The sequence below is a fragment of the Emydura macquarii genome, unplaced genomic scaffold, assembly GCF_026122565.2.
Source record: "Emydura macquarii macquarii isolate MOO-44397 ecotype Brisbane River unplaced genomic scaffold, CSIRO-AGI_Emac_v2 contig_1876, whole genome shotgun sequence".
Lineage (NCBI taxonomy): Eukaryota > Metazoa > Chordata > Testudines > Chelidae > Emydura > Emydura macquarii.
In genome coordinates this window covers 18,051,070-18,075,880 of record NW_027132013.1, presented here as the reverse complement: position 1 = coordinate 18,075,880, position 24,811 = coordinate 18,051,070, and the positions used below count along the sequence as shown (strand labels likewise).

The following is a 24,811-nucleotide window of genomic DNA, read 5'->3' as shown; positions in this document are numbered from 1 at the left end:
CACAGTCCCGCAGGGCCTCTCTGAGTTCAGAGAAATCCAGATTGTCTGTACTCCCTTCACACATCAGCCTTGGCAATTTGTATGCACTCCAGAATTACAGGAGCAGAGCTTGGTTTCTTTTTCCTGGAAGCCAGTCTCCACCTTTTGCTTAATCTATGGTTAACCCTGGAATGGTAAGCAGAGCTGGAGTTGTGAGCAACTGCAGAAGAGATACCACTTTGGAAGAATCCATTTGATGGTGCATCAGAATGGGGCTCACTCTTGTAAAATTGACTTCACAGCAGCTTGGCAAAAGACTGAATTTCAGGGATAGTGGGTGAATGCTGATTTTGGAACATTCCACTTTACAGAGGGGTGAGAATCCTTCTTGGAAACTTCATGAACAGCTGGTTCCTGCAAGATGCATCTTCACAGCAAGTTGAAACTCAGAATCACTCTTAAAAGATTCTTCTTCATGGACAGCTAGCATGCAGGAATTTTGGAACCCTATTCTACCCTTCCTAGCACTTAGCAGGTGGGACAGATGTGTCTCTTGCAGGAATCCATTTAACAGTGGTCTAACAGATAGGTCTTTCATGGAAGACTCCATTTCCCAGAGGGAAGTTGTGGCTGAGGGTCATAATTGAAAGGTTCTGTTTCATGATCAGTGGATTGGAACAGCTCTGGGAAATTTTAATTTCTTTTCCCAAACAGTCCTCCGTACCCCATCAAATATTTACCATATGGGATTATAATTTCCCCCTGCAATATACTGACAGAACCAAATAGTTGTGGCAAGTCTCCTGATGAAAGGAACAGGTATGATTTTGCTCCCTTAAAGTCAATGAAATTTTGGTATTGACTTTAGTGGGGGCAGAATTAGCCCAATGCGGTAACATTTCTGACTTGTTTAACTTGCTCAAGAACATGTTTAGCTCTTTATGCTGCTTTAAGGAAAGAGCACACTCCCACTTCCAGTTTCACAGAGTCAAAACCTGCAGACACTTTCATATGTAAAACCATTAACCCATAGGCACAGAGAGAGCTCACTGCCACTGAAACTCAGTTTCTTAAAGTTTCTCTGTCTTCTTGAGAGTTGAAGTAAATTGCACACAGATGCTAGCCTCTAGCCATTTGATGTGTGCTGTCACTGAGCTCCTTTTAGGTACTGGTATGATCCTGACAGTGCTGCCCTCACTTCTTGTTGCTGATGCCAGTAACTATTATTGTTGTACAAACCTGAATCTCGTCAAGACCCATTGCTGCTCCCCTCCTTGCATCACTTCCCTCTATGGACACCCTGCATCTGGCAGTCCGAGAGAAGAACCCTTACCCTTTATAGACTCTCCAGAAGTAGAAATTTAAAAACATTTCTATTAATCAATAATGTGTACAGAATAAAATGCGGGGCCAATTCTACGGTGAAGTAAGCAGTGATGAAAATTACACAGTGGGTTGGAAAGTGGATGCCAAACACATTTTGCACAATGCCAAATTGGTATAAATTACATTATTAGTTATACCCATTTTCTAACCTCCTCTCATCCTGGGCCAGCACCACCCCGGGGGCAACCTTCAGTGGTCTCAGTGGTGTTACACCGGGGAGAACTTTGTCCACTGATGTGTGACCTACACAGTAGCATTTGGACCATGAGCATCATATTATATAGGAAACGCAAAAATCATAGCTATTAGATACTGGCCTGAGCTGTGAAGTTCTGATACCAATTACCGGCCCCTATGAAAAAGCAAGTGTTCAGAACTGGGGCTTTGGTTCAGCCTGTTACACAAAGAAGCCAACAGAACCAGTTCATGGGCGCTGAAATCCAGGGTTTTGATTTGGACTCAGGCCAAATTATAGAATCAAAGAATATTAGAGTTGGAAGGACCTCAGGAGGTCATCTAGTCCAACCCCCTGCTCAAAGCAGGACTAACCTCAGCTATATCATCCCAGCCAGGGCTTTGTCAAGCCTCAGCTTAAAAACTCTAAAGATGGAGATTCCACCACCTCCTTAGGTAACCCATTTCAGTGCTTCACCACCCTCCTAGTGAAAAACTTTTTCTTAATGTCCAACCTAGACCTCCCCAACTGCAACTTGAGACCATTGCTCCTTGTTCTGTCATCTGCCACCACCGAGAACAGCCTAGCCCCATCCTCCCTGGAACCCCCTTTCAGGTAGTTAAAGGCTGCTATCAAATCCCCCTCATTCTTCTCTTTTGCAGACTAAACAAGCTCAGTTTCCTTAGCCTCTCCTCATAAGTCCTGTGCTCCAACCCCCTAATTATTTTTGTTGCCCTCCGCTGTACTCTCTCCAACTTGTCTACATCCTTTTTGTAGTGGGGGGCCCAAAACTGGACACAATACTCTAAATGCGACCTCACCAATGCCGAATGGGGAATAATCACTTCCTGCGACCTGCTGGCGATGCTCCTCCTAATGCAGCCCAATATGCTATTAGCCTTCTTGACAACCAGGGCACACTGCTGACTCATATCCAGTTTTTTATCCACTGTTACCCCCAGGTCCTTTTCTGCAGAACTGCTGCCTAGCTCGTCGGTCCCCAGTCTATAACTGTGCATGGGATTCTTTCTTCCTAAGTGGAGGACTCTGCACTTTTCTTTGTTGAACCTCATCAGATTTCTTTTGGCCCAATCCTCCAGTTTGTTTAGGTCACTCTGTATCCTATCCCTATCTTGCAGGGTATCTACCACTCCCCCCAGCTTAGTGTCATCCGCAAACTTGCTGAGGGTGAAATCTACCCCATATTCCAGGTCATTAATGAAGATGTTGAACAAAATCGGCCCCAGGACCAACCCCTGGGGCACTCCGCTGGTTGCCAGCTAGACATGGAGCCATTGATCACTACTCGTTGAGCCCTATGCTTTAGCCAGTTCTCTATCCATTTTATAGTCCATTCCTCCAACCCATACTTCTTTAACTTGCTGATAAGAATACTGTGAGAGACATTATCAAAAGCTTTGCTAAATTCAAAGTATATCACATCTACCACCTTCCCTACATCCACAGAGCCAGTCACCTCATCATAGAAAGCAATCAGGTTGGTCAGGCATGACTTTCCCTTGGTGAATCCGTGTTGCCTGTTCCTGATCACCTTCCTCTCTTCCAAGTGCCTTAAAATGGATTCCTTAAGGACCTGCTCCATTATTTTCCCAGGGATTGGAGTGAGTCTGTAGTTCTCTGAATCCTCTTTCCTCCCTTTTTTGACAATGGGCACTATATTTGCTTTTTTCCAGTCCTCAGGGACCTCCCCCTGTTGCCACGAGCTTTCAAAGATAATAGCCAATGGCTCTGAAATCACCTCAGCCAACTCCCTCAGCACCCTCGGGTGCATTGCATCCGGCCCCATGGACTTGTGTATGTCCAATCCTTCTAAATAGTCTTGGACCTGTTCATTCAGCACTGCGGGATGTTCGCCTCCTTCCCATTTTGTGCCACCCAGTACAGTAGTCTGGGAGCTGATCTTGTCTGTGAAGACAGAGGCAAAAAAGGCATTGAGTACCTCAACTTTCTCCACATCCTCTGTCACTAGGTTGCCTCCCTCATTCTCTAAGGGGTCCACACTTTCCCTAACCTTCCTCTTGTTGGCAACATGCCTGTAGAAACCCTTCTTGTTCCCCTTCACGTCCCTTGCTAGCTGCAACTCCAATTGTGATTTGGCCTTCCTGATTTCATTCCTGCATGTTCGAGCAGTATTTTTATAATCCACCCTGTTAATCATGTAACAGCAAAATGAAGGCAATTTCAGTAAATAGGCAAGCAAAGCTGCTTCTGGAAACGTTTTTGCACATTTCTTCACGGGTTTTTTGCACATTTCGGCCATGCCGCCATGCTCTCCTTCAGTTGACTGGCTTCTCACCAGCCATTACCTCTCTGCCTGGAATGAGGCCAATCAAACCAAGCAAGCATCAAAGGCAGTTTAGCCTGGAGTTGTCATGATGTTTCCGTAGTTACCAGATGTCCCTTTGGGAACCGTAGATTACTCTGGAGTTCCGAGCCTTAAAGGACCAGTTTCTTCTTGCATCTGATTCAGTGTTTGGTATTTTGCATGTGCTCATGTGAAACATTTCATACTAACAGGGTAGTTCTTGCAGCTTAATCAGGGGTATATGCAGAGGCTGGATGTAAATAAGGAGGAAAACATTATGTGTTAAGTTCATCCCAAGGATACTCTATTGAAGCTCTGGAGATTACACCAGGGATTAATTATTTTAGCTTTATATGCCTTCTATCTGCTCCTTCATTTTATCACTTAACAATGTTATCCCCTTGCCCTGCCCTCTCCATCACAGACTGGAAAAGGATACATTGAAGACATGGAATCATGTCTCCTGGGAATTCAGCAAGCAGCAGAGTTAATGCTACCTGCTTTGTCTGCAGTATCATGTATTCATCTCATTTCACCTGCAAGGTTTAGGCAAGGAATACATGGGATTGCTATTATGGTGTAAAAGCTGAGTTTATATTAGTAGCTTCCTATAGTAACATGCTTTTCAGGCACCTGAGAACACCTTAGACACTAATAACAGTAAGGCCACATATTAGATGTGAGATGCATTGCCTTCGCTGTGTCATGACCAGTGACTGGAAGAGCAGAGGGCACTGCAGATCATGAATGAAGCTCGCTAGCAGAGGCGTGTGAGAGCCCAGATCAAAATAGCAAAGGCGTGCTCCCGATGAGCTTTGGTGTGTGTTGCCAGAGGGGCAGGGGGTTCAGGACTGGATTGGCAGGGTTTGTTACAGGTCAGGACTAAAGTACATTAGCAGACCCATGTGCAAGAAGGAAACTACAGCCTGTGAAATCAAGTTCTTCCTTCTGTGAACTATATTCACTCAGAAAGATAAAGATAAAGCAATCCCCTGGCTTCCTGCTCTGTATTCTTGATGTTTCATTCATAGCTTTACAGACTTCTTCAAATATTCATGTATTATATGATAACTGAAAAAGAGAAAAATACTTCTTTTTCAGGCTCAAAAGCAAATGAAAAGTATAAATTCAAATCCCAGAGCACTAGAATATGATAACAGCTTTATGAAACATGAAAACTGGCAATGTTTTTATAATCATTGTAGCTTAGGGGGCCAGTAATATTTCACCATTAGATTAATTTTGAACACTGAATTTACACACTATAATAATGTTTCTACTTGCGTGAAAAAATTGAATTAGATTTGTCAGCGCTGTGCAGAGGTCTGGAACTGTACCAGAGCAGGGCTGCTTCGGTTGGCATTGAGGTGCAGTCGACTAGAGCTGTGAGGAGACCCAACATTGGAAATGAACGGAGTGTTGTAGGTCAAGATTGAGGAATATTGCCAGGGCAGTGAGGAGGTCCCAATCTAGAAAAGCAGGAGGTGCTGCATATCAAAATGGAGATGAGTTAGCTGAGCTCAGGGCCCTGTGTTTCCTACAATTCGGCAGCCATGAAATCTGTCACAGAACCCATCCTTGCTATGGAATGAGAATCCAGAATGTAAACATTTGTTTTAAGAAAATTTGAAGTCAGCGGAACTGCATCCATTTAGTCCAGTTGAGGTTCAAGCCCTATATTTGTAATTCTTAAGGTTTCAGAGAAAACTTCCAAAGATGAGCCATGTTTAAGCCATGTAATCTTGCCCACCTGAATCTGCAAGCATCCTGAAACAATAGCTCTAAAATGTCAGGGTCCCCTATTAATCCAAACTGGATGTTAACTCTGAAGCATAACAACAACAAGGTACATATGGATATTGACATCCAGCTATTATGCATACCCCCCACAATCCCAAACAACCTGCCAGCATGCTCCCGGTGCAAACTGTGCCCTACAAAACTTCCTAACCCTCTGACAATCTTCAATGACTATCTGCAGATATGCAGTGGGATTGTCGCCGTGTCAGTCCCAGGATATTTGAGACACAAAATGGGTGAGGTAATATCTTTTATTAGACCAACTTCTAAACAATCTGTTCCACCTTTCATTTAGCTGTGGTGCTCGGAGTACCTTTCCCAGACCTGCAGAAGAGCTCTGTGTAGCTCAAAAGCTTGTGTCTCTCACCAACAGAAGTTGGTCCAATAAAAGATATTACCTCCCCCACCTTGTCTCTCTGATATCTGCAGATATACATTGTTAATACAAAGAAAATCTGTGGCACACTGAAAATGTAGGAGTAGTGTAAAATAAATTGAATTTAATATTAAGTAACACCAGGATTACCGTACCAATTTTATTATTAATTTTTATATTTAATTCAGTTAAAATCTCTATTTCTGAATGTTCCTGAAGCTGCTGCTCAGTTTCTAGTCTGCCTCACTGAAATGTTGCAGCAACTAGGAGGTTTTGCAGGAGAAGTTAGGTCCACTTTGCCAGAGGATACATGGGGCTTTCCCAGAGCAGCGTATAGGCCCCAGGACTGGAACAGACCAGGGCGTTGCATTTCCAGAGTGAGTTGGAATTGAAGAGCTATAGGGTAAAGACCTCACACTTCATATCTACACCATACCTGTCTTTAGCTAATGGTATCAGTTCTTCTCTTTCTTAAATAAATTCTCAAAAATGTTTCATGCTCAGGTGGTTACTCAGAGGGGGCCCCAGGTGATCCTTCTCCTTTTAAGAACTGAGACTAGACTCTGAAAACCCATTGAAGGCTTTAAATGTAGAGACTGAGTCTACTCAGACCTCTTTCATGGCTGTTTCTCTGACACATCCGCTGTGTTGCCATTGCCGACATTCCTTTGAAATCCTTTGAAGTCCTTTGAAATCAGGGCAGTATTAGGACATACCTCAGAAATTCCACCACATAGCAGGTACATTTAGGAGGACAGCAGATGCATTCTCACCTGTTGTGTTCTCTACTTGAATGGCCCTGATATTTTCAGTAGAAGCACATCAGGGAACTTCAGATTTATTAAGACATCTGCTAGATGTCAATAGAGTTCCAGTCAGTTCTGAAGCGTGTCCCCATTTTTGGGCCCCCACCTCTTCTCCCATCTCACATACAAATACCTATAGACACAGTAGGCCACTGAGCTTCTGCCAAACCCAGGATGACTGTAAGGTCATGTATAGTGCCACTGATGTTTTCACGTTAGCACCAAATCACATGGCTGATATTTCCTGTTCAGACACGTCACTGAAATTTGAAGCAAAAAGTACGACTGGGAGTATTGTCTACTAGATGTAGTAAGGGATTGAGAACCAAGACTCATGGTTACTTTTCCCAGCTTTGCCACTGATGCACCATGTGACCCTCGACAAATCTCATAGGCAAAGTTTTCAAACTTGGGTACTTAAAAGTAGGCACCTACGTGGAAGGGCCATGATTGTTCAGAGGGGGTGAGCAGAAACTAAAATCAATGGTAGATGTGGGTGTTCAGTACCTTTGAAAATCAGCCCACAATTTATATGCCTACATTCAAGTGTTCACCTTAACCTTTCTTTGCCTCTGTTTCACCATCTGTAAAATAGGGGTGCTAACACTGATTAGTTGTTTGTACAGTGTCTTGAGATTCTTGTACTGAAAGAGCTATAGCAATAAGTAACAAGAGCATTATCATCATTTAACTAAATCTTTGCATCATCACAACCTGATCTTGAAATACTAGTTGCAGCGTTTTCTGTTTGAGGGATGGGTGGAGGGCATACTTCCCGGATGGCATTGGGGCTCGGTCCCTATACAAAGGAGGTTTGCTATTTTCAGCCAATATAAAGCATTTTTTCTAGATCTTGGTAGGTTTAGTTTGAAGCTGGTTTGCTTGAATATTGGCCACGGTTTTCTAGGGATAACACGTAGAAAGGGTCCAGTAGATTCTTTCTTTGTGACAGCTCTGGAGAGTAAGGAGTCAGGGGACGGGGAGTGTCCGGGAATCAAAGTCGATGACAACTGGAGAACCGTACTGAGCATTTTTTAAACTGGGACGTTATGTTATTCCTTACAAGCCATTCTCTTCTTTCTTATCCCTTCCTCCTACACTCTAGTAGTTCAGCCTGTACTAATCTTGCAGGACCAAATAACTGCATTTGCAACGCATTGTTGCAATGCAGTTGCATCCTTATGTGCCGGGGGAGACTGTGTGGCACATGTCAGTGCAATAGCATCACGCATAGATACAACTGGAAGCCAAGAGACCTGTGAAGACTCAACGTGGAGGTGCACTGTGACGTCTACAGTCCATCTCGGACTCTAAATCTCTGTGAGCTAAGCTGATGGGGCACAGGATGGAACTGTGAAAATCAGGACTTCCCTGTGAATTTTTGGGGATGGTGCCTGGTAGCATTACACCCATCTCCATTTGTCCTAGGACCAGTGCCCATTTTATAAACACTTCACCCTGGCCATATTCTTCTCAGTGAGCCCCCTCGCCACACACTCACAACTGACATGCAAGAGAAGCCCTGACAGTGCATCAATGTACCCAAGGCCTTCCTTCCTCTTTTTGGCAAGCCCTCTCCACTTCTACAGACTGTGCCTCAAGCAGGGATGCCTCCAACTCATTTTGGGCCAGTTTGACTCATCTCAGACCCTGATGTCAGGATGACAATCCCTAGACGCTTTTCCTCTCCCTTACCCACTACCCCCATCCCAAGTCCCATCCTTCTGCCTTCGCTCATGGGGGAGGGGGAATACTTCTGAACACAGAGCCCTTGGTATGCACCTGTTCTCTCCAGCCTCATTCTCATCCTGCTGCTACTGGGCATGCTCACAAACCTGCATCACGCATGCGGCTACAGCGAGCTCACATGCTGCACTAAGCCACCTTCATCGCTCATTTAAAACTGTCATCTGCAAATAGCCTTTGCATCTTCTCCAAATGGGAAATTAACTCTTTTCCTGTTTTCTTCTTTCCTTCTTTTGTTTTTCGTTTCATACAGCGCTGCTACTCACTCAAGGTAAGACTGCTTTCACTCCTTTGCTCTATGGGTGTGGCTTTGATCTCTTTCGCTTCTCCTGCTCCTTGTATCACAGTTATTGAGGCCACCTACCCAAGGAGCAGATATATTAACCATACCCCAGTTATTGACACGTGAGGTCAAAACTCAAATCCAAGATTTTTGCCACAAATCTAGGAAAAAGGACCTTGCCGATAACATATAGCTGAGCTGACAACTCCTGCTAGTTTAGGACATTGGATCTCCTCGCATGGACACCTCACCGCCCAGTCCCAATCGCACACCTTCCTTTCTGCATCTGTAGTGCTTAGTTACAATAAAACAGCGTGGGCCTAAGTGTGGTATTACCTCCAGAATTCACAGTGGAAGGCAGCCCAAAGGAAACTGCTGGAAGTTTGGTCATAAGACTGACACGGTGCCTCCTAGAGAACAACTGATGTGCCACACAGGAAAAGGGCGCAGTGTAGACCTCCCACCACCCAAAGGGGGCAAGATCTTCTGGATGGCATTATGAGGAGTGCAGGGCCATGGCCCTGCCCCTTGTCACCCCGGCCTGCCTCCTCTTGTAAACCTATTGCCAGTAATGGCACTAAACAGAAGTAATCATTGTGCTCAGGTAATAAACATGAATGTTCCTTACACTAGCCCTCTGGACACGCAGACAGAGGCTCCACACAATCATGCCCAATATTAGGACACTATGAAGGAAACAAGATGAAAAGCAACATCTTTAACACAATGATTGTGGCTGCTTAGTTACAGTACTCCCTCTCCCCCATGTTGGTTCTGCGCTCTTTATTGCCTCTCTGTATGTGCAGGACTTTCCATTTGTTAATACTGAGTTACTCCACCTCCCTCCCCCTTATTTCCTGAACTTCCCCTTATTCTGGTCTCTGTAGCTCACACTCCAGTATGGGTTATTCTTCCTGTATTTTTGTTCTCTCTCCAGTTCCAGGTTTGATTATGGTTAAATATGCGATAAGGAAACATTTGGCATAAGAAGCAGACACTCGAAGGGGCAGAGTGGAGTTTGTGGGGTTTTTTTTTTTAATATAGTTGGACAAAAACCTTCTGGAAATTATAAGAGTCCCGAACTGGACAACAACTATCAGAAGTGTCACTGCTTGCATTTGACAGATGCTTTGCAGCTGTGAGAGAAGCAACTCTAGAGAACACCTGGAATTGCTCTGCAGGTCACCAGTGCTCTGCAGACCACAGTTTGAGGAGCCTTTGTTCTAGGAAAAGTTGAAGGTGAACCATTCGTACGTGTTCATAATGCCCAAGTTATGGTGGCATTCAGATCATAGATCATATCCAAGGCTTCATTGCAAATCAACAAGAAAATATCTTTATGCTACAACCTTACATTCCTAATAGTCTCGGAGGATCCTAGGCAGCTGTCCATAGAGTATGTCCAGAATCCCAAACTGGGCTAATTAGCAGATAACTAATGATAGCAAATGTCACAGGATCCCCAAATTTCAGTTCAGGATGCTTATACAAAACTTCTCTGATCCACTTGGGCTGGGAATCTTTTAAGAGGCCTTTTCCTCATATGAATTTTGTCAGTTCTTTAACTTCAGCAGGATTGGAAATGAGTCAAGCGTAACCTTTCTCACAGTAATTTCATTGCTTTAATTCAGTAGCAGCTTAATTTGATCAGAAGCTCTGGAACCAAATAATTTGTATTAATATAATTTCCACTCTTTGTTGTGATCGAATTTGATTGCTTTTGGCAGGTATTATTGGATAATTTGTCACCGGCTGTGGAAAGTTCAGTTAATACAAAAAAAGGGCAAATTTCTGACCTAGGAGAAGTGGAAGGGTCCTGAGGTCAGGGTACCCTGTTCCCCCTAAATCATGGCAGCTAGAGTCCCCCCTCCCTTCACCAGTCTGTCTAGAAAGTTATGTGTATCTCATGTCATATCTGTTGTGTGCAGCACATGAATTCTGTACAGACCTGGGCTGACATCACTTGTTCTTTGTACCTGTTTAAAACTACAAATACCAAGATAGAAAATACAGTATCAAAAATACACACACCACCATCACATTGCAGAAACACACGTTAGAGCACCACTCAGTACCAATCATGGCTAATAAGTTGAGATAGAGGTGACATTTTCACTTAGTCCATGTCATGTTAGATTTAGAAAAGGCAAGCAGTCAGGAGTGTTTGTAAAAATTACACTGAAAAACTACATTGAATATTGTCATCTCCCCCTGCCCCCGGCTTCTCATGTTACCTGTTCCTGTCAAGCTTCTCATCTCCTTCCAGCCGCTCCACTGATCTGTCTTTGCACCTGAGGGTGTGTCTACACTGCAATTAAGCACCTGCAGCTGGCCCATGTCAGCTGGCTCGGGCTGTGGGCCTGTAAAATTGCAGTGTAGACGTTCAGGCTCTGGGGCTCCGCGAGAAGGGAGGGACCCAGAGCCCAGACTCCAGCCCAAGCCTAAATGTTTACACCAAAATATTACAGCCCTTCAAGTCAGCTGGTGTGGGTCAGCAGTGGGTGCTTAATGGCAGTGTAAATGTACTCTGGGTGGCCTAATGGCTCTGTCACTCGGCTCCTTTTGTACTCTCCCTAGACATCTCACATTTCTCCTGACAACTCTAGTTTCTCTTGTATGTATTTTGTGTCTTCCACCCACCACTGTTTGCTCTTTAGACGCCCAGCAGCTCTGTGTCTCTTCACTCCTCCAGCAGAGCACTGATATCAGGCTTCTGCCTACTGCTTGTCACTTAGCTGGCTTGTGACTAATGACGAGGAAAGCTCAAGTGGTTCTGATAGTCAGTTCTGTCTGCATAAACATTTGAACTCTGGATACATATCAGAGAGACAGATGGCCCAAACCGAGACCCCAGATCCAAGCAGCCCCTGATTTTGGGGAAGTTCATATCTGGAGTGTTTGCAGCATGTGGGTGTACTGAAATCCCACAACAACAAGCTGTCTAGCAAGATGTCCAAGACTTTCTAGTTTGAAAATCACTCAAGAACAACTTTTTTGTGCATTATTGGCACTTCTGCTCCCAAGCCTGAAAGTAAAGAACCCATGTGAAAAATGGAAAATAATTTTTAAAGAAAGAGTTAAACTCAATGATTTTGGATGAGTTTTGGACACAGGTACAAGTCAGTGCTTATTTTATCCAAATTGGTTCTGCAATCCATACCTGTGGCTCAATAAACTTTGACAAGACTAGTTTTAGGATGCACCTGATGCAGCTAGATTAAAGTACCTGATTCTGACTGCATGAAATGAATGTGTTGGCTTGGCCTAGAACCACAATTTAAGTTTTTACAGACAAGATTTCACGAAACCACAGGTCAACAGAGATATTTCTGTAAACTTTTAAAAATTTCACTGCTCATATTTTTCGTTATAATTTAAACATTCCCTGCACTGTTTGCAATGGAAGCTGTACAGCACTGTTAGTGTATGAGATTCTGAAATTGAAACTGAGTACAAACAAAAGTGAAACTGACAAATATATTTTCATTGTTCAACCTAGGAGAAATGCAAAAGGCAAACAGCTTCAATAATGAAAAGCAAGGGAGATGTTTAAAATAGTCTCAGGTCTCAGTACGCTTTTAACATGTTGATTTTTAAATATACAATTAATATTTCAATATCATTGTTCATCCAAAGACTTCAAGCGTAAATTGAACCTGAAAATCCTCCTGTGAGGTGGATGAATATTATCTCCATTCCACAGATGGAAAAACAGAAGCCAGTGTGAGCTTCCCCAAGGTCACACAACAAGTTAACAGCAGTGGGAGAAATAGACCCCAGAACCCTGTGCTTGAACCACAAAACCATCTTTTCTCTGCTTAAAGTAACTATTTTTTTGCAACATGGCATTAGTCCTTTTTCATCACATTGGGGAATTCATTATTCTTATTGGTCTTATTCTTATAGTTATTAGTATTGGGAAATGACTACCCTGCATAATATTAATATGGAGAAATGGTGATGTTATTTGATGAATTTAGTAGTTATTCCTGTAGGAATCTCTGACCATTCTCTTTTGTTGGTGAAAATGGTCATTTTTATTTCTGCCAAAACTAGAGGTTGGTGAGCCAGTTCAGGGCCAGGGAAAACCTGGAATTTTGACCTAAATTTCAGTTGAATCCAAACCTTTTCTGACATTCAAAAAGGTAGGATAGCTTGTTTGCTTCATTAGCTTGCATTTTTGTGATTATCTCTGTATTTTCTGGTGCTGGCTGGGTTCAGAAAGCGACAGGCCAAATTGCCATGAGCTTGATTGATTGTGTGGTATTTGCAGCCTGACCAAAAAAGAGAAATTACTGGAAATCTTATCAGACCCTGTTCTTGTAAGATTTGCAGTCTAAAGAGATTCAGATAATTGATTAAAGGCTTGGGGAAACATCCAAATGTTAGGGTGCTTATTAGAACTGAATATCCTAACCTCTGAACATTCACTCATAACTAAGAAAATGTCTCAAAGCACATTTTTTCTATTAATGAATGACGCCTCCTGCCCCTAATCCCTGCATGAAATAGAAAAGTATTCCTATCCCAATTTTTCAGAATAAGCGACTGAGGCACAAAGAGGACAGTTGATTTGCTCAAGGTCCCACCACAAGTTTGTGGCAGAGCCAAGAATGGAATAGTCTGCAGATTCCCCCGTCTGGTGCTTTAGCTACACAAGATCTTTCCTCTCATAAGGATGCAGATTCTCCTAGCTAACATTTAACAAGTTGGTGCATGTAATGCGAGATGCAATGCACCTCAAAATAACTGTCTGTGGCTATCGAAATAAATTCATACTCCCCCAGTTATTAGAAAGGCACATAGAATATTCTGTGCTCAGAATACGTGTGTATGTGTGTGTGTGTGTGTGTGTGTGTGTGTTCAGCTAAGAGACATATCAATTACTAACCTCAGAAACTAGATTATCTCTTAGCCAACAGTATTCCCCAAACCCGACTGATTGATTGACAGTTCTCAGGAGAGCAGAGCTCATTCATACCCAAGATTTACTTTACTTAGCTGGGATTTTATGATTATGCAGCTGCAAGAAAAATCCCATTTTAATGATCATTTCAGTTTCTTCCTAATGCCACATTCCCCAAAGAAGTGAACCTCATCTGCAGAAAAACCCATTCCAGAAATGGGCATTAGGTAGTTCATGGGATGGTTAATGACCTCTGTGTGAGCCCTTTACTCTTAGGTTGCTGGTTTGAATCCCCTCTAGGTCAGAAAATGACTAGAAGTTGTTACCCATTGATGGCTGTTTGGTGATCTTGGCCTAGTTTCTAATAGACAGATGTCCATGTCACTGTGGCATTACAAGGCCTTCTCGTCATCAATCTCAGCAGAAAAGCTAAGGATTGAATGGGCCTTGGAGGCTGAACTGCTCTTTCCCCTCCTCCAACTCTCCTGTCCTTCTTCACTGTCACAGCTGCAGAAATTTCTCATCTGCTCCCCTCCGTGTCCCACAGTTGCCCCATCCATCCCATTACCTGATGTCTGAGTGGCCCACTCTCATCTTATCTCTTACTCTTCTCCTTAACCTTTCGCTCTTTGCTGACTTGCTCCCCTCACAATACGAACAGGCTGTAGTCTTTCCCTTCTTTAAAAAACACCCTTGTGCCCACTTCCCTCTCCAACTACCACCTCTTCTCCTTTTCATCTCTAAGTTCAATGAACGTGCTGTTTGCAATTGCTATCTGGAGTTCCTCTCCTCCAGTTCCATCCTAGACCCTCTTCACTCTGACTTCAGCCCCTTGCATTCATCTGAAACTGCTCTTACCAAAGTTTCTAATGACCTCTTCCTGGCCAAAGCTCAGAACCAGGACTCCATTCTGATCGACTTGTCTGCCATTTTTGACACCATTGACCATGCTCTTCTAGAAATCTTGGCCTTGTGGGATGTCCATGACTCTGTCCTCTCCTGGTTCTCTTTCTCCTCTAATCATTCCTTCAGTGTGTCCTTGGAGGATTCTCTTCATCTCCCTTCCAGCTTTCTATAGGTTTTCTGCAGGGCTCTGTCTTTGGTCCCTTTCTTTTCTCCCTTTTCCCCTTGTCTTTGGGTAATTTCATCTGCAAACACAAATTCAGCTACCATGTCTATGCAGACAACTCACAGATCTACCTCTCTACTCCAGACCTGTGTCCTTCTGTCCAAATTAAAAGCCTGTCCCTCTGACATCTCCTTGTGGATGTCTAGCCATCAGCTCAAACTCAAAATGGCTAAAACAGAGCTCCAAACCCTCCCCACTATCTCCTTTCTTGATCACGGTGGACAACACCACCATCCTGCCTGTCATTCAGGCCCAAAACCTGGGTGTCACTTTCAAGTCAGACCTTTCTCTAGGACTTCACATCCAGGCTATATCTAAATCCTGCTAATTCTTTCTGCCTAGCATCTCTACGATGCAGGCTTTTCCTATCCGTTCACACAACTAAAATGCTCATCCAGGCTCTCATCATCTCACATCTCGATTACAGCAACATCCTCATCTCTGGCTCTCACAAATGCAAGCTTGCCCCACGCATACCCATTACGAATGCTTCTGCAAAGAGCATTTTCCTGTCTCATCGATTTGCCCACATTGCTCCTCTTCTGCTTCCCTCCACTGGGTTCCCCTTCTCTACCCCTTCAAACATAAACTACTTGTTGTTACTTCCCAGGCCCTTTGTAACCTATCCTCACTTGACCTATCATCTCTGATTCACTATCAAAAGGCCGACTCCTGCCTCCAGTCGGCCCATCGCACCAGCCTCCATCACCCACTTTTACATTCGCTTTGCGCTTTCTCCCATGCTGCGCTCCATGCTTGGGAGGAGCTCCTCATACACATCGGCAAAGCTACCTCATTATCCACCTCTTCAAAACTCTCTGTAAATCTCTCTTGGTAAGTCCTTGGGCCTGTCTCCTTCTCTGTGGTTGGACAGCGTGGAGCACAATGAGGCCCTCCCTTCAGGCTGTGGCCTCTAGCACTGCTGAAATACAAAGCCATAAACCCTGCTGTGCCCTGGACACCATCCCACACCCTGGAAAGGGGCCAGTGGAGGCAAAGCCCGGCAGCTAAGCTGTGAAGTAAGGTGGAGGATTGTGTCCCCTCACTCTCCTGCAGAGCTATGCTAACTAGTACTCCTGGGCCACAGGAAAGGCCAGAGCCCTGGGAACAGGAGGGTGGGAGCAGAATTTGGCTCTTAGAATAAAAACAGCAAAAGGAAAATCCTCTTGGCAGTCCCAGCAGGAGCATCACAGGAGGAATGGCCTGAGTGTGTTTAAAGAGCTACATTTGTGAGTGCCACTGGGCACTGCGACGGCGGAGACTCCCTGGCATGCTCCGGCTGATGTTGAGCCAGCCAGGTTCTCTCAGGTTTCCCCCACAGGTGACAAGCATTTTAGAGAGCAGGTTGGGGGAAGGGCAGCTCTGAGTCTCCCACTGGCATCTCCTTCAGTGTCACTTTATTCCTTGACACTAGCTGGTGCACAGCCAAGTGGGATGCACTTTTCATTTCACCTTGGCGACAGATACATGGAAAGGCTGAGCATGCTGTACTGCAGGAGTGAGATGACTACGTCAGGGGTCCAATATCACCCTTCTGTCTTTGCACAACAGCTGCTCCGCCTCTCTTCCCCTCCCCCAATGTGAATCACACTGCTATGTGTCCCCCAACTCCACTGAGTCAAGTGCCTCGTCCTCCTTGCCCACAATGGATTGGCCACTAGCTGCGCTCCTTTCACAGAGCCTCTCTGAGCCATTGTTCCTTCTTCCTCACCCCTGGTTGAGTTCCCAGGGCACCCTGCCTCCTTCTTAGCCGTGGACAACGTTGGGAAACTGACAAGGGTCACATTGTGATGGTAGGTCAGGCAGGGGAGGGTATTCCCAGCCAAAAGGAGACAAAGCGTGTTGGGCATTGCTGTTTCTTAGACTCCTAATTTGCATTTTTCTCACAACAGCTGGAAATCTGCCTTCCTCCTCAGTTAGCATCCCCAAACACTGAAACCCCTGTGAACGAGGCAATTTCCAGGCAGTGTCCAGCTGATTAGCAAGGGGGAAATGTCATGAAGGTAGCCCAGCTTCATTCAGCCTCTTTCCCCTCTGGGGGGTCTCCACACATTTTGGAGAACATGTTTTTATTCCAAATGAGTTTTATTGGGACCTAGGGTTGGTAGGCACCTGTGGATCAATGAGTCCATCCCCTGCTATTGCAGGCAGCCCCTTTTCCACAGATGTCTCTGTGCTTCCCAGTTCTGGCTGGAACAAGAAGTGCCAAGAAAGGCAAGAAAGGAGCGGTTCACAGTATTTCCAGTCCAAAATGCTGCAAGCTCACACTAAGCACGCTTGACACTGCTATAGTGCCTTCCATGGACTTCTCTGAAAGCACTTCCTAAACATCAATGCCTTAACCCACATGATAGCCAGGTGGGCAGACACGTGTTATTTCCATTGTGCAGAGGGGGAAACTGAGGGATGGAGCATTAAAGTGACAGAGGAAATCAGTGGCAGAGCCAAGAAGAAGAGACCTCAGAGAGCTGACTCCCTTACAACACGGTCCTGCCTTCCTCCACAGAGAGAGCCTGAAATTTCCAGACTTGTTTTGCAGACTGAATAACTCTGCATAAAGCTTTGGGGTTTTTATCTGAAAGCCCTTCATCACTTACCATAACAAAGCATTTTGTCCCACTGTAAGGCCTTGTGGGCAGATTGTGATTCTGCGCTATGCTGAATCACTCTCTCAGTAAGATAAGCTGTCATCACAAATATTGCCTGCCTGAGAATTGTTCATATCCCCATCACTTCCACCTGCAATCTTGTCTTTTAGACTCTAAGCTCTTTTGAGCAAAGACCATCATATGTTTGTACAGCCCCTAGCACAACGGGGCCTAACCTGGTTGAGACCTGTGTGTGTTCCCACAATCTACATGTTAAATGAGAGTAATAATATTCGCACTCACTTATGGTCAGACTAGAAGGAGTTAAGGCAGCAGTTCCCAAACTGTGGGTCGTGACCCCAAGTGGAGTTGCTTCATCAGCAGATGGGGTCACAGCAATCCTGAGCGTGCAGAGGATGCCGTTTTACAAAATGGCCTCCTCCACACAGCATGACCTCATATGCACCGTATGCACGAGATCACGTCGCATGGAGGATGCTATTTTGCTCTACAAAATGGCATCTCCATGCAGCAAGACCTCGCACGCACCATATGCAGTCCAGAGGACACATTTTGTAAAGCAAAATGGAATCCTCCTTGCAACGTGACCTTGCATGTACAGTGCGTGTGAGATCACACCGCAGGGAGGACACCATTTTTAAATTGCAACTTCCATGCTGTTTGGGGTAGTGGGAAACAACGCATCTGAAAATGGGGTCATGCAGGGAAAATGTTTGGGAACTGCTGAGTTAGGGGGAAGCCTTTCCTCCAGTCTTTCCTGTCTCTAAGAGACAGGAGAGAACCCAGGAAGAACTGGCAGGCTCCTTTTCTCGCATGGTGTCTCCCGACCTTATCAGGCCTAATTGGAGTTGACAGCTGGGAGTCCAGGGTGCAATCCACATTGAAAGCTGGGTATTGAGGCTGATACAAACAGAAATCACGACTGGTTAATAATTAAGCTGCGGTTTGGCAGCGTTCACCTTGACAGACTTGACCTGCCAAATTAAAAATGGTCTTTTATTTTTAACTATTATCGCTCTTGTTATTTTTCTGCTGAGGAGAGAAGGCAAGAGTTTTATGCACTCAGATGTAGAGGGGCACATTAAGGCAGCAGCATTTGACCATACCCCTCCTCCTGAAGGCCCCCCAAATTTACCAAATGAGTCCTTGGACATATACCCCCTCGCCCCAGTAAGGAATATTCCTCTGAGTGCAGGGACCTGTATTTTAGGTCAACCCAGACTTAAATTTAACTTTGTTATTTCCTGCCAATGTAGCATGTACTGCACAGAAGAAAGGACAAGGAGCCAGGACAAATGGGATCTATGCCCAGCTCCACCACTTATTTGCTCTCTGGTCTTGAGAAATTCTCCTCCCTGCTCTATACTTCAGTTTCCTAATGTGTAATGTAGCGATGATAATATTTTTGTACCTCACAGTGGAGATAAAGGTTGGGAGACTTCATCAAAGAATCATTGAGATGGGGGAGGCTGAGCAGATGAGATGGATGCTGGCTAAGTCTTTTATGTGTATATTAAGCACAATGGGTAAGATGGCCTCTTATCCATGGACAAATGGCATTTCATGCCGCTGGATCTTACCACGGCATTTGATATTCCTGGTCTATGTCTGGGTGAACATATCTCTGAGATGGCACCAATCCTTCCTCTCAAGCTGAACATCTGAGAATCAGGATAAGCAACTATTCTCTCCCACACCTGTGGGTTTCAGTCCTCTCCTCCATCCTATTCAGCATGTAGGGTATATGAAACTGCAGGAAGAGATCATGCACTAGCACAGGTTCAGATGACAGCTATATGCAGATGATGCTCAGCGCTACATTTCATTAATATCCAACACTATCAGCACCATCTCTTAGATATCATGGAGTCATCAACACCTGGATAAAGAATAGTTGGCTGAAACTCAGCGTGGAGAAGATGGAGGTTATGGTGATGGCTAGAGGGAAACACAATAAAAGTGTGTTGCACTCATCAGGAAAGATCAGGCCTTTTTGGCCTTCTCTCTACTTCTAGATACCTAATACTTGCAACTCATAACGATGCCCTCTTCTATCTACAGGTGGCCCTTGCACTCAGCAACACAATGCACTCAGAGCACATCATATACTGCTCCACTCTGTGCATTGGCTCTTGTGGAACACAGAGTCAAAACCAAGCTTTTTAGTCCTGATTTCCCAAGCCCTCCATGGGAATGGTCCAGGTTACCTGAGGATCTGCCTCTCTCAACATGACCATGACTGCCCCTAACAATGACGTCACAGCAGAACAATGCAACTGTGAGCCATGAGGGTGAGCCACAGGAGTGCAGGAGACAGAATGTTCTCCCCAGCTGTCCCTCAATCGTGGATCTCACAGCAGAATGACCACGGGCCTCATTGCCCACAGAACAAATCCCAAAACTCTCTTAATTTACTTAGATTTTCTACAATAAATGAAATAAACTAATAGGAGGGAGAATGAAAAATACAGAGCCATGATTTGTTTGAAAAAATCTTAGACTGGAAGATGGTTCAGCTACCATGGTGGTGAGCCCTTGGATTTAGTACCTAGAAATGTTGGTGTTACTGTCTTGCCACCAGACAGTTAATTGGTGGTGTGGGTGGCACACACAGAGAGTGTTTGGCTGTCACTTGCAGACATATGGTGAGTATGCTCAAGTTGAGTTGATACTTGTGGCTCATATTGTCAATATTGTAGATACAAAGTGTCCAGACATAAGCTTGCCTCTTAAATTAGCGTAGAGAACTGGTGGAGATACACAGGCAAAGTAAAGAGTGTTCGGGGTACTCCAGCTCTGCACTTCTGCACTATCCAAACTTGGAGGATTTTTTGAAGTTTCAACTTAACTTAGAATTTCACTGACTTTCTAATGTTTCTTTAAATACATACTTGAAACTTTCTTTTTTCCTTAAGTTATTGAGATCTATTGACCGACCTGGCCCCAACTTAATGAATCATCTAGGAATTTCCTTTGATGTTTTCATTTCCAAACCTTTTCTACTAATTGTTCTGTGGCAGGTACCTCTTACATTCATTCCTAAAAACAAAATGTGCAATGGGAACCCCCAGGCATGGAGCAAAGGGTCAAAAGGCAAGGCATTATCCTCTGATGCTGCTACCCTGCCCAACTGCACTCCTGCCTCTGCTGCTCTATGCCCTCTGGTATCCTCTTCCCTCACATGGTAACCTGTCCTGTGCCCATTGCCTCCCTGCTCCTTTTCTCTGAGGTCTGCCTAGTTACTGCTGCTTTTGTGCCAGTTGCTGCTGCCCTTGTTGCTCTGTGAAGTTTATCAACTTATTCAGAGCAGCTGAAAAGGGGATTGCCAACAGTACAGCTTGAGAGGTCTGCTGCAACACTTTGAAGTACATTATTGATTTCAAAAGATGGATGTGTTTGTCTCTGCTTTTGTGGTGGATTAATGTAGTATGAACTGCCATAGGACTCCTTGTGTATTTTATAAACTCTGCAGGCCTTGTAGGGTTTATAACACTTGCAATCAATCTGGTCGGACTGGTAAGTCCTGGCCAGGTTTATAAACAGTCCATGCAGAGTTTATAATCTCTTTATGACTTCTGGTGAGAAATCTGAGATCTGCTGGAGTCTGTACAGGATTCATAAACTGCTCAGTGTCTGTGACATTACTGTGGTGTTTATGAACGCGACAGGAATCCCTGAGTAATTCCTGCCTCAGTGCTTGGCCAGAGCAAGGCTCCTCTGTTTTGTACCTTCCCACTTCTTAGAGCCCTTCCATATAGGCTCCGAAAGGCAGCAGTCTGAAATTTGTGTGGTTAAACTGGCCACCAGCAAGGACCCAGAGTGACATCCTGAAGAGTGGGGATCGGGCTGGTGTCAGCTGGATCATTTCGTCAATCTCCAGATCTATCTGTCTGAGGCTGGTTGGTTGGTTGGTTTCTGAAATCCCTTAAAACTAGTTGAATAGTTGTAGTGGGACGTGCCCATTGAGTGAGAGCCGCCTCCAAAGCCTGGAGAAGGCTCTTGGCTCCAGCCTGCAGATCAGAAGGGTGCAACTCATTCACAGCAGGAGACATGGGAGTGTTCCCTCCAGCAGACCAAAAACATCGGCTGGCTCCTGTTGACTAGCACAGGAGGCCCCAGAGGGAGAATCCTACCCCCGGCTGTCGTTAGGAGAAACAGCAGTGCCCATTTCAGCAGCTCCATGAGCAGGTGGTGGATGCTGCTAACCTAACAGCAGGGAGCAGCAGCAGGATCCACCTGGCTGGCCCCAGCAGCAGCAGCCCTGGCACCTGCTGGCCAGAAGCAGCGGGGTTCTCACCTCATCAGCGGCTCAGGGACTCAGAGCAGGCACGCAGCCTGTATGATAGATTCACATGGTCGCTTCTGGCCTCTTATTCCGGCTGCCAGTTCTGGTTGGCCTGCTCTGACTGTTCACTCGCTTGCTGCGGGTACACCTCCAGCTGCCTAAAGCCCTATCCCTCCCACTTTGCTGCTGCCATTCCTGCAGCGGCGCCTGGTCCCTTTGCTGGATTCACTCACCCTTCTGCAAGTTCCTGCTCTCTCCTATCCAGGGCACCTCCCCCTTCACCCAGAGCATCTTCCTTGCTGCACACCACATCTTGGGCTTGTGCCATCCTCGCTCCAAATGTAGAAGTAGCAGCAAGGAACCCACCATCACTGCTTTGCTGCTGCTAATGCAGCTAGGTCCCTGCCATTTCCCTAGTCACTGGTCCCGCGGCTTGCTGGCTTTCCGTTTCACGCTGTCAAAGGCAGTGGGCTTGCTGGACCTCCTGTCCGCAGCCATTCGGTGTTGTGCTGTCAGGTGACCACGTGGCCGCAGGACCTTATAAATAAGCCTGTGGAATTGGGAGAGGTGGTTTCCCCTGGGACCTGATCCTCAGGGCTCATCTACACTGCAGACACCTCCTGGAGATGGAACGTGTGCCATGGATGTTGTTATTCGAGCATCTCCATGCCTCTCCCCGTCTTCCCTCGCCGCATCATGCCAGTGTTGTAGTTATTCTAGTTGAGAAAGTAAGTGGTTTTTGAGAGTCTCTCCTATTCTATCCAGGCCTCCTTGCATCTTTGCTCACAAACACGTGAAGCCGGTATATAGAGATTGCCCAGGGGAAAACTTCCATCCTGAATATGTGCATTTGCACATGAATCACAGTACTCACTTGAAAGACAGTTCCACCCCAAACAGCCATGTGAACAAAAACCTATCACATGAGAGTCAGTGGGAGAACAAACAAACATGGTCAGGGCCAATCACAATTCAGCATTTTAAGATAAATTCATGAATAATCATCCCCACCCTCATGCCAGCGCCAGTTTATTCTTTCACGGTGTTAGGCCTGCAAGCCGGGGGGACCGTAATCAGCACCATGGACAACACCCACATTAATGGGTTGGTTCACTCTGCATCATCACCATGGACACCACCACATGGGGCGCCTTCAGGGTATCAGGACCATCACCAGAGACAGCACCACAAGGGGATCTCTGAGTGGATTGCTTCTAACAGGTAGCACCACATGGGATGCCTTGTGTCTCACCTTCAGTAGCTTGGGAAAACGTTTTTCTCCATCAAGCATTAATTATCCAGTTTTATGAAAAGAAAACCCTCTTGGCCCCGGACATATTTTTTCCTGTACGTTTTCCAGTGAAGGGAATCCCCTAGGAAATGCACAATGTGGCATAAACGTAATTATAGTGTAGAATGAAAGAATTAAGTGTGTGTATGTGTGCGCCTGCCCCTGTGAATAGATATCTGTGTGAGAGTTAAAACAAGCCCTGAATGGAACAGACTGCTGAAAGCAATTTTCTAATCAAAGGGGAATAAAAAGATTCTATCTCTTGTTCATTTCAAACTAGAAAACATGTCTGCACATTAATGTTTTCTTAAAAGGACTCGTGCTAAATCTCAACAAGAATTGGTGCTTCAATCCCACCAAAGTTGTGGTTGCTGAATGGGAGGGGGGTCAGTCAGACTAATAAAGGAGTCCATGACAGGGTAAAGAGACCATTTTTATTTTTATAAATAATTTTGTAATGTTCCTCGCTATATACTGTAATCTTGGCCTTTTCTCCCTGAGATCTTGTGTGTTTTCAGTGAAAGCTTGGCTTTTGTGCCTCAAAATCATGGGTATTTCTATTAAAATAGTAATAGAAACAATGGCCTTGCAGGCTGTCAGTCAAAACGAGGGCAGCCCTGCAGGAGCACACCTTTTCCCAGTCTAGACATTCCTGGGATCATGCTGCCAGTTCTCACTAGGTTCCAACACTCGGTGATGTGCCCCGGGGGAAGGCAGGCCCCACTGCTAGCTCCCGCTGCTGTGACATAACTGGACACATCACCCAGTCAGCATTCTGTAAATGGCAATGTATGGCTCTGGCAAGCCAGAGGTGAGAGTGGGGGCTGTCATGGGCCTGTTAACTGCTTCTTCCATCTCCAGATTGACAGAGACCTTGTGGCCAGCAGCATATGTTTCACTCATTCCTCCTACAAAACTCCCATTGCCATCACTAGTGGTACCATGTAGATAAAGAGGGCAGAATGTGCCTACATGCTCACATTTTTACTAACATCAAGTTTAGGGGTGCGCAATAGTGTGATACTAATGATACCTAACACTGCATTTTTTATCACTGGCGTGTTAGGGCTTGATCCTGCTCCCATTCAAGGCTATGGGAAAAATCTCCTTTACCAGCTTTAATGGCACGGGATCTAGCCCTTAATGCACTAGTCTTTCCCTTCTAGTGGCCTGGGTTCAAGTCTAGCATATCATAAAATAGAATCCTAGAAGATCAGGGATGGAAGGGATCTCAGGAGGTCATCTGGTCCAACCCCCATATGTTGCAAGTGCAATCTTGATGTGCTCAGTCTAGGTTTACACTAGAGAAGCCCAGGGCAGGAATAGCAGAGGGGACTGCAGATCTGGAGCGAGATACATGAGAAGAAGAGGGAATGGTTAGGCTGACTGGGTAGGTAAGGACTGAGGTGCACTAGCATTACAGAGGATGCTTTCCCAGTATGTGTCTGCACTGTGCCTGTCTTAAGCCGGTGGGATGGGTTCCTCACTTTCAGAAGAAGTATAGTTCATTGAAGGTACCACAAGAAGCTCTTTAGAAAGCCCACTCACCTAATGTCCCACCATTGCTTTCCCGAGGCTCATTGTGAACTCAGCAAAATGTGAGAGGCGTGTATTTGTGCCCAGGGCTGCCGCCGCCGAAGGCGTTTCACAACACCTCTCAAGCGCCTGCCTTGTGCTGAGAGTCTAATGGAGGCTCTTTTCAGCTTAGTGTTGA

The 24,811-nt window shown here is 45.2% G+C and overlaps 1 protein-coding gene across 1 annotated transcript in view; it reads left to right on the top strand.

The window, feature by feature from the left end:
- Window positions 1–24,811, top strand: part of SLC8A3 (solute carrier family 8 member A3) — a 203,796-nt gene that overhangs the window by 166,889 nt on the left and 12,096 nt on the right. The window contains exon 4 of the mRNA XM_067558135.1: window positions 8,848–8,865. Within this exon, the coding sequence (XP_067414236.1) occupies window positions 8,848–8,865 (18 nt within the window). The remainder of the gene's footprint in view (window positions 1–8,847; window positions 8,866–24,811) is intronic.